We start from the raw sequence: 10,066 nt of genomic DNA on the forward strand, positions 1-10,066 counted from the left end.
ACACACCCACCCCTCCCCAGGCCCAGGCCCATCTAGGGATGGCAGCAATGCATGGGACTTAGCTGGGTGGGCAAGCAGTTGCCCTCCTCACCAAGACCCCAGCACAGGCCTCCTCCTACACTTGCAGAAGCAGAAGGTCATCTCTGAGAGGGAAGGTTCCCCGGGAGTGTAGAGGCAGACCGGCCTGGCTGCCATGAGCCTGGGTTCCAGAACATTCATTCTCTGCTTCAGTAGGAATGCTAATGCCTGTGTTAGGTGCCCCTGAGAGGCATACAAAGGAGAAACTCAGCTGCCTGTCCCTGCATCTGCCGCTTGGAACATGCTCAGTAAATGTCATTCAAGAACAGCCACTCAGGAGAACCTTCTCCCCTCTATGGCTGTGGCCCCCAGGGTGCGGGCAGGGGTGTTGGTCTCTCTGGCATGCCTTCTGGGACCTCTGCCTCCAAGCAGAGCAGCCAGGCCCTGGGGCCTGCCCGGGACAGTGTCCCCTCTGATGGGCACACTTGCCCATGCCCCAACATCCCCAGGCCTAGCCCAATGTGTGCCCCTCCCACCACATCACAGAGGAACAAGGAAGCCCAGAGTGCCATTCACTTGCTTGAGAAGTGGCAGAGCCAACCCTCAGACCCAGGACTTGGCTGCAACCCAGCCCAGCAGGCCTCTTGCTGCTGTAGCCCAGGCTTGCCCTCTCTGAACCTGGCCACTGTCCACCCTGAGGCTGCCTGCCTTAGCAAGTCACCAGGCACGCACTCCCTACTGAGTACTCTACCAGGTGCTGGCCACATAGTGAAAAAAGCAGGGCCGGTACCTGGTGCTTAAAGCCTGCCCGTCTACCTGGTGACACTTGGGGCCCCGAGGCAGGTGCCCAGCTGGTCCATCCAGGTAGCATCTGGTATGCCTCATTGTTAAAGACAGCTGGACCCTCGCTTGAGCCTACATTCCTCCTGCCCCGAGCCCCACTCTTCTTTCCTGTAGGGGTTGCCTCTGCTGCCCTGCTCGGCACCTCCTGACCCCCCTCTGCAGATACCCATGTCCCCAGGTGACCGCAGGCAGCATGCCCATCTCCCCTGCTCTGCCCCACCTCCATTGGAACCCCTGGTTTAGGTGCTCCTGTCCCAGCTAGCTGCTACTCCTCTTTCATCTTGCCAGTCCCACCTCTGTGTGACCCTAGAGGGCTGGGGCCCAGTCCACCTTTCTTTCTTCTGCCAGCTTTATCTCTGTGGATGACTTGGTCAGGGCAGTAGCTTTGAATTCCACCTTCATGCGTACGACCCCCAGCCTAGGTCATCGGTGCAACCACTCTCTTCTACCTCCTCTGGGATGCGGGAAAAGCAAGCCACACCCCCTGCAACTCCCCCAGACCTGGTCTTAGGGCTCAGCATCACCATTCCCTGGATTCCTCAAGTCCCAAAGCCCAATTTCAGCTGTGATTTTCCCTCCTGCTGTGTCCAGGCACCAGCAGGTCCCACTGATCATGCCATGACCACCTGCATGCCCAGCCCTGACTCTGTCCACACCCGCTACTTTGTGGCAGGAACCCCTCCCGTCCTGCTCTAACAGATGATTCCCTGTGCACGCATGTGCACACATCTCCTGTGAGCTTCACTGAGACCAAGGTGGCTGGGCAACATGTGGCCCTTTGCTAGCCTCACACAGACCGAGGGACAGAGCATGTGTCCAAGTCAGTGCTTCCCAGGGGTGCTGGGAGAACAGGATAGCTGAAGAGGAGGGTAGAGCTGGTAGGGCAGGCAGGCGTGGGTGGCTGCCCTAGTGGGACTGGGGGAAGCCTTGAGCTCATGTGGCCTCTTCCCTGGCCCAGCCCCGACCCCAGGCCCCCACCCAAGGGACCATTCCTTTTTCTCTCCCCTCCCTCTTTGCTCCTGAGCACTCCCCACCCCTCTCCTGGAAGCTGCTGGCCAGTTAGACCCCAACCAGCTCCAACCAAGGCCCTGCAGCCCAAGAATGGAGCCAGTCAGTGCCGGCCGCCCTGACCGGGCGGGCGCCTCCCCAGCCCCATCGCAGGTGGTGGTGATCCGGCAGGAGCGGGCCGGGCAGACGAGCGTCTCGCTGCTGTGGCAGGAGCCGGAGCAGCCCAATGGCATCATCCTGGAGTATGAGATCAAGTACTATGAGAAGGTACCGTGGGCGGGGCCTAGGGGTGGGACAGGGGCGTGACCTCTGCTGACCACAACCACACCCCATCCCTGGCTCTGCACAGGACAAGGAGATGCAGAGCTACTCCACGCTCAAGGCCGTCACCACCAGCGCCACCGTGTCGGGCCTCAAGCCCGGCACTCGCTACGTGTTCCAGGTCCGAGCTCGAACCTCGGCAGGCTGTGGCCGCTTCAGCCAGGCCATGGAGGTGGAGACTGGGAAACCCCGTAAGTGCAGGGAGGTGGGTGGGTAAGAAGGGTAGGTAAGGGTGCTGGGAAAGGGAGATGCCAGGAGCTCACTGGGGCAAAACAGGGAGATGAGTATGCCCTAGGCCGGTGCCAGCATGGGATTCCCGCTGGCTGTCTCACCAAGCGTAGCTGCTGCCAGCCTTTCCGCAGGTGAACAGGTGAGGTTCAGGGAAGCAGTGCCAGCCACTGGCTGCTGGCGCCTCCTTCTCAGGGTCTCCTGGTGCCCCTGCCACAACCAGGTTAGCTTCCTAGGGGTCCCAGGACCTAGTGAAGCAGGCAGGTATTTTCCGTGTCCCCCTCTCATAGATGAAGGAAATGAGAGCCAGAGCAGGGATTTGGCTTGTCCAGGGTGATCCAGAACAACAAGGCTTGAACCTGAGCAGTTTGGATGAACTCCAGGCTCGTTCTCAAAGACCATTCCACTCCTATTCCCTGGGAGCCTGGGACCGGAAGAGCTCATTCTTCATCAGAACCACAGTGTTTGGGTTCCAGGAAGCCCTGAGGGTGATCCGGGTCATCGGCAGCTTGGGAGACCTCACTGACTTGGAGGTTTCACTCTCCCCTGCCCGGTCTCCAGCCAGTCAGCTTCTTTACCATGATTGCCACCATGCACCTGGGCGCCCACACAGGCTATCAGGCCTGGGGCACCTGCCCCACTGCTTAAGCCAGTCCTCTGAGCCCCAGGTGTCTCATCTGCAGGGGACATTGGGATATGCCTTGGGAGCGCAGTGAGGAGGGCCACTGAGACCAGATGTGCCGCACTCAGCGCCCTGCATCCTGTCACACTCAGAGCAGCTGCGGCACGGATGGGCGTTTTCAGCTCATCTGCCTCTGGCTCAGAGAAGCAGACTGGTTCTCCCCAGGCTGCACAGTCCCCCCTGCCCCCGCCACCTGGAAGCAGAGCCTGGGGAAGCTTAGGAGTGCGTGGGTGGGAGCAGAGGGCTGGTCTCTGGCCCAGGGTTTGCGGGCCTGGCCTCCAGACCTGGCTCCCCCACAGGGCCCCGCTACGACACCCGGACCATCGTCTGGATCTGCCTGACACTCATCACGGGTCTGGTCGTGCTCCTGGTCCTGCTCATCTGCAAGAAGAGGTGGGTGGTCCTGAGCCTCCCCGGCTGCCCCGAGCCCCTCCGCCTGCTCCCAGCTGTGCCCAGGCAGTGCTCTCCATGCGCCCGGGTCCAGCTCACGTACAGACATACCATCTCAGATAATTCCAGTGCTACTTGAGGGAGGTCGAGAGGCTGGCCTTACTTGGCAGGTGGGTATGTTGGAAAGCAGAGAGGTGAGGTCACCTGCTAAAGTCACACAGCTGATGGGTGGCAGTGCTGGGGCCTGTCAAACCGGTGTCCACCTTCTCTGTCACTCTGCCCCTCGGCCATGCCTTCTAGGGGAGGCAGAGGTCAGGGGGTGCTGAGGGACGGCTTCAGCCTCCACATGTGCCAACTGGAAAGCTCACATGACAGATGGAGACACCGAGGCCCTGGGAGGCAGAAGGGCCGGCCAGGAGCAGAGAGGGGACCGGGTGTGTAAGCCTTCATCTTGCAGCCCTTGCCTGCAGGGACAGGTCCTGCTGGAAGGGACGATTGTCTGTGCCAAGTGCTTTGTGACTATCATGACTGTGCTGGTTCAGCTGGCCCAGAAGCAGAGGGCAGGCCGGGCCTCAGTCAATGCGATAACTTCACCCTGCAGGCACTGTGGCTATAGCAAGGCCTTCCAGGACTCGGATGAGGAGAAGATGCACTACCAGAGCGGGCAGGGTGAGGCCGGGTCCCGGGTCGGGGGGAGGAAGGAAGAGGGCACCCCTGGAGGAGGCCAGAGCCCAGGGTCACATGGCTGGCCCCCAAGGTGCAGTGTGAAAGGCCTTCTCCCAGGCTATGGACTCCCAGGGCAGGGCACAAAATTGTGTATGTGGGTTTGCCAGAGGAACAGGAATCCTGGCTACAGAGAAGTTGTCAGGATTGACCCAGAAAGCAGTGGGAACATGAGGATCCCACCATCAACCCTCCATTCCTGCACCCCAGCACTTGCTGGTATCAGTTCTGGCACTGGTTTCTATAGGGCCCAGGGGCAGCCACACAATCCTTCTAGAACAGTCCTCCAGGGAACCCCTTGGAACCGATCAGGATGTCACTTAGGAGCAGGCAGCCTTTTTTGGACCACATCCCCATCCAGAATGATTTAGAAAGATCTCGAAGACTCTGGCAGGGACCCCAGAAGAAGACGCACTTGCTGCCAAGTCCCCAGAGCCCCCCAGGGCTGCTCTGCAGAGACTCCTGCTTTGCTAGGTAGACCCCCAAGAGATGACCCTAGGTCCAGGGAATGCTGGGAGAGGGGAATTCTTCCTGGACCCCCATGAAGGCCTGTCACCACCTCCCCCTGCCCCTCAGCGCCCCCACCCGTCTTCCTGCCCCTGCATCACCCCCCAGGGAAGCTGCCAGAGCCCCAGTTCTATGCAGAGCCCCACAACTATGAGGAGCCGGGCCGGGCAGGTCGTGGTTTCACCCGGGAGATCGAGGCCTCCCGCATCCACATTGAGAAGATCATTGGCTCCGGTGAGCCCCGGGTAGGGATGGGAGGGGTGGGAGGGTGGGAGAGGGGGCCAGGGCCAGGACATTATGGGGGTGCCACTACCTTGCCTGCCTCCCAGGTGAGTCCGGGGAAGTCTGCTACGGGTGGCTGCGGGTGCCAGGGCAGCGGGACGTGCCCGTGGCCATCAAGGCCCTCAAAGCCGGCTACACAGAGAGGCAGCGGCGGGACTTCCTGAGCGAGGCCTCCATCATGGGCCAGTTCGACCACCCCAACATTATTCGCCTGGAAGGCGTAGTCACACGGGGTAGGTGCCTCCCTCTAGGGTCACCCCCAAGGTGGGGAGAGCCCGGCACTGGGCCAGCTCCTGGGGAGGGGTGTGCCCTGGAGGTTTCTGTGCATTCCCCACCAAGAGCCCCCCTACCTCCTCACACTCCCCAGGCCGGCTGGCGATGATCGTGACCGAGTACATGGAGAACGGATCTCTGGACGCCTTCCTGAGGGTGCGTGTTGAGTCAGACCCCTCACACCTACCCCACCCAGGTTCCTGGGGTGAGGGAGATGTGTCTGAGAGGTCTTGGTGGTGTGCCAAGCAAACCACCTTTTAAAAAAATTGTTAATAATGGTTACATGGTTGATCAGGATGGGAAGGATTGAGGTTTAGGGAAAATTGGGTGAACTCATTGCTTCCAAATTTGCTGTTTCTTCTTCTTGTTCCTGGGGGAAGGGGAAAGACAAAGAGGGAAACCACTCATGACTTTCCACACGTCCCAGTACCCACGGATGAAGAGCCGCCACCTCATATCAACCCAGAGTCTCAATGTGTACATATTCCAAGGTTCTGTCCAGGTGGCTTGGATAGTTCTGAAATGCTGCTGTTTTCACCCATCCAAGGATGATGTCACCCTTCCAATGTCCATTGGCTCCATTCACTGAGATTTCTTGCTGTTGTCATTTGACAAACCTCCTTTCAACCCCACCATTCATGTTGCCGTGCTCCCCAAGGTCCTCTGCCTTTGCCCAGGCTGAGAGGGGTGCCTGCCCCCACACTCACAACTCCAGCTGGGAGGCGTAACAAGAATGGTGGGAAGGGCTCCAACCTGGCCTGTTTCTTGGGCACTCATGGGCTTAAGGCTGAGCCCCTCCAAACCAGTGTCCACCCTGTTGCACACGGGCAGAGTCACTGCAGAGCACCCCAGCACTGCAGCACTTCATAGATCCCTGAGAGCCCCTCCACCCACACAAAGCACACAGAGGGACTGAGCGCCTCACTGGGCCTTCCTGGAGCCCACGCCGAGCCATGTCCTTTGCAGACCCATGACGGGCAGTTCACCATCATGCAGCTGGTGGGCATGCTGCGGGGCGTGGGTGCCGGCATGCGCTACCTCTCAGACCTGGGCTACGTGCACCGTGACCTGGCCGCCCGCAACGTGCTGGTGGACGGCAACCTGGTGTGCAAGGTGTCAGACTTTGGACTCTCAAGGGTGCTGGAGGATGATGCAGAGGCCGCCTACACCACCACGGTATGCTGTTCGTGGCCCTGCCTGCTGGCGGCTCGCCCAGCTGGGACCCCAAGTGCGGCAGTTTCCATGCTGCCTTTCACCTGGGTGTGTCCTCGCACCCTGAGCACGCGCCCCCACCTGCTTTCCTTTGGTCACCATGTAGCCATTCAACACCGGGAGCTCCAGATGCTGGTGCCACATTTCCCCATCTTGAAGGGTTGGCTGCAAACCAGGCTTCTTGGCAGGTGCCCTGGGGCCGCTGGAAGGCCAAGAGGTGGCATGGGCCTGGCCCAAGCCAGACCACCTGCACACTGAGGAAGAGGAAGAGGAAAAGAAAGAGTTAGAAAGCCCCTAAGCCTTCCTCTGTGCTCCCCGCTGCCCAGGCATGGACCTGCAGCCTGATCACTGTTGCGCACCTGCTGTGTGCCAGGCCCTCTGCATTACTGCTGCTTTTGGTCTTCATGACAGTTCTGAGGCTCCTTCCCACTCCCCCCCACCCCCAAGAACAACAGGCTGTCTTGGACAGAAGCGGCTGCTTCACCCTGACTGAGCTGGGAAACAAAACCCCAAAGAACAGCCCCGGGAGCCAACCCCCTCTCATGCCCCCCATTCCCCTAGCAGGGAGGGAAGATCCCCATCCGTTGGACAGCTCCCGAAGCCATTGCCTTCCGGACCTTCTCCTCGGCCAGTGATGTGTGGAGCTTCGGAGTGGTCATGTGGGAGGTGCTGGCCTATGGGGAGAGGCCCTACTGGAACATGACCAACCGGGATGTAAGTGAGGATCACCTTCATCCCCTGCCCAGGGCGGGACAGCAGAGCCACTGTGGGGAGGGCCTTGGCGGGAGGACGGTGGGAGTCCACCCTGTGTCCTGCCCCCAGGTCATCAGCTCGGTGGAGGAGGGGTACCGGCTGCCAGCACCCATGGGCTGCCCCCGTGCCCTGCATCAGCTCATGCTCGACTGCTGGCACAAGGATCGTGCCCAGCGGCCCCGCTTCTCCCACATCGTCAGCGTCCTTGACGCACTAATCCGCAGCCCCGAGAGTCTCAGGGCCACGGCCACAACCAGCAGGTACTACAGCTCACCCAGCACCACAGACCCAGCTGCCAGGGCAGCACTACGCCTGACCAGGCCCACACCTCAACCTGGTTCTTCCACCCAGCTGGCTCCTTGGGATCTTGCCTGGCAAACCTCTGCCCACCACTGAATGAGGAGGGAGGCTGAGGGAGGCTGTGTCAGGGTCCCCCACTGACCGAGACCCCTGTGCCCTAGGTGCCCACCCCCTGCCTTCGCCCGCAGCTGTTTTGACCTCCGAGCAGGTGGGGGCGGGGGCCTCACGGTGGGGGACTGGCTGGACTCCATCCGCATGGGCCGCTACCGAGACCACTTCGCTGCTGGGGGCTACTCCTCCTTGGGCATGGTGCTACGTATGAACGCACAGTAAGTGATGGCGGTGGCAGCTGCAGCGGCTGATGGGCCTCTGCCGTGGTGTGGAGGAGGGAGGGAATGGCAGTGCCAGGGGCTGGGCACAGCCGTGTCTTGCTGGCAGACCACCGCCACTGCCATCATTGCCATACTTCCCCGCAGGGACGTGCGTGCCCTGGGCATCACCCTCATGGGCCACCAGAAGAAGATCCTGGGCAGCATCCAGACTATGAGGGCCCAGTTGAGCAGCACCCAGGGGCCACGTCGGCACCTCTGACTTGCAGCGCAGCAGCCATCCCTGGGTGTGCAGGGTCTGCAAGCGTTCTGCCTGGCCCTGGGTCTCTGTCCCGCCTCCTGCTGGCCACAGGCTCAGGAGCTGTGGCACTCAGACACGTGGGCAGGGCCCTGGGGCCTGGCTGACTGTGAAACCTGCTGCCGGCGCTGAGCCGTCTCTCTTCCTGGGCCTTAGAGGCTCACCTGCCCCGGTGTGCACATGGGTGTGCACTCTGGGGGAGGATTATCGTGAGACCCTAGGGGCCCACAGGATCCATCCGTGACCATGTGCACGTCTGCCCAGCACAGGTATGCGTGCTGGCCCATTAGGACTGGGAGAGTGCAGGCATGACCACGGATGAGGGTCGTGACAGGTATTTGGGCAGAGTAGTTGGTGTGATGCCATGCAGGTCTCAGTGCCCCCATGGGCCTGGGGCTGGGCTCCTGGCCACCTGCCATGCAGGTGGGGGCTAGAGTCAGGGCCCCTCATAAACCATACCAGCACCAGGCCGGCCCTCATCCCCAGCTGGGTGAGCCCACCCCCTGGCTGTTCCTCAGGTCGGGAACAGCCTCAGTTCCCGACCTCAGTTCCTCAGTTCCCTCCTACTGCTTTCACAGGAAAACAGGGTTCCTGGCCAGTTGCTCTGGTCAGCCTTCATGCCGGCATGTGGCAGAGCCTATGAGCCGCCCTCAGCTGGACCTGGCCTCCTGGTGAGGGGCCAGGGGCCCAGCACTGGCCCCAGCCTCCGACGCCTCCTCCACGACCCAGGTCTCCTCACTCAGAAAGCCCTGGCCAACTTCTCACTGCCTGGCCCTGACCACACTTCCACGACAGTGGGATCCACACTTTTCAGCCCCATGGCTCCCTGGACCCGTGGGGACAGGGGTCCACCCAGTGGGTATGTCTTGGCCAAGGCCACACAGCAACCATGTTCCAGGGTTGAGGTCTCTTGCCTCACACCCACTCCATCCCACAAGGACAGCTGGGGGTGGAGGGGTCCCAGGAAGCCCCTCCCCTCACAGACTGGCCCTTCCCCTTCCGGCCCACCAGGGTATATAAATAATCTGTTTTCTATCATGTCAGAATATTTTTTTTCCTCACTCTCGACAATGCAAAAATGGTCCTCAAAGCACATACAAAGCACCCAGGATGAGAAGGTCCCTCCCAGGATAGTCTGGCAGGTAGGGCGCCCTGCGCAGGCTCCAGAGGGAGGCCCCAGCCCCTCCTTGGGACCCCAGCCCCTGCCCACCGCCAGCACAGCCCTCCCGTGGAGACACCAGCACTGAGCCTCCCCCCACTCACTCTCGCAATAATTCGGGGAGCTGCAGCCCGCCCTGCCCTCCTCGGTGTATTACTGTACAGCCCAGTTGCTCATCCTTCCTATGGAAGTGGGAAACACGTCTCCCGCCTCACCTGCTTTCTGGGCTCTGGGGGACACAGTGGGCCTGGCACCTGCTGAAGTATGACCCCCTGGCTCCCCAACCCATGAGGGGGCCAGGGGTCCCTATCCTGAGTCTGGAACTCTTTCCTTCAACAACAATAAATTCTGCCTCAGCTTTGCCTGTGTGTCCTAAGTTTTTTCACTCACATCCTCTTGACATCCCATTCATAACCCTTCCTCCGTCATCTGCCCAGGAAGGTGGGATTGTGAAGAAACTGAGTGTCCAAGTCAGGTTGCTAAGGTGGGGGTGGAGTGAGTCAGAGCCCAGCTTGACTGGACTCTGGGAGCACCCCCAGAGGCCCAGGTGCTTACCTGCATGGGGTGCTTGCCTCGAGTTCTCTCAGAGAGGAAGGATGCCCCCATCCTATACCCCAGAGGAGGACAACTCCAGGACCCAGGGTTCCTGGGAGATTCGGGTGCTGTGGGACAGGGCAGGTAGTGTCCCGTGTCGTTGGTGTCCAGGGCAGGGTGCAGGTGCAGGAGCTGGGACATGGTGC

At 60.8% G+C, this 10,066-nt stretch overlaps 1 protein-coding gene across 2 annotated transcripts in view; it reads left to right on the top strand.

Annotated features, from left to right (window-relative positions):
- The window catches only part of EPHA8 (EPH receptor A8), a 30,045-nt gene extending 20,357 nt beyond the window's left edge, over positions 1-9,688 (top strand). The window contains exons 6-17 of one of the 2 annotated variants that reach the window (XM_058676601.1): positions 2,012-2,136; positions 2,219-2,381; positions 3,400-3,493; positions 4,092-4,159; positions 4,790-4,954; positions 5,050-5,235; positions 5,370-5,431; positions 6,242-6,451; positions 7,052-7,201; positions 7,310-7,500; positions 7,702-7,869; positions 8,017-9,688. In XM_058676601.1, the coding sequence (XP_058532584.1) occupies positions 2,012-2,136; positions 2,219-2,381; positions 3,400-3,493; positions 4,092-4,159; positions 4,790-4,954; positions 5,050-5,235; positions 5,370-5,431; positions 6,242-6,451; positions 7,052-7,201; positions 7,310-7,500; positions 7,702-7,869; positions 8,017-8,131 (1,697 nt within the window). In that variant the 3' untranslated portion in view covers positions 8,132-9,688. The remainder of the gene's footprint in view (positions 1-2,011; positions 2,137-2,218; positions 2,382-3,399; positions 3,494-4,091; positions 4,160-4,789; positions 4,955-5,049; positions 5,236-5,369; positions 5,432-6,241; positions 6,452-7,051; positions 7,202-7,309; positions 7,501-7,701; positions 7,870-8,016) is intronic. The other variant, XM_058676605.1, reaches the window with a different exon arrangement.
- Positions 9,689-10,066: the final 378 nt, after the last annotated feature.

This window comes from Ochotona princeps, chromosome 2 (assembly GCF_030435755.1).
Source record: "Ochotona princeps isolate mOchPri1 chromosome 2, mOchPri1.hap1, whole genome shotgun sequence".
Classification (NCBI taxonomy): domain Eukaryota; kingdom Metazoa; phylum Chordata; class Mammalia; order Lagomorpha; family Ochotonidae; genus Ochotona; species Ochotona princeps.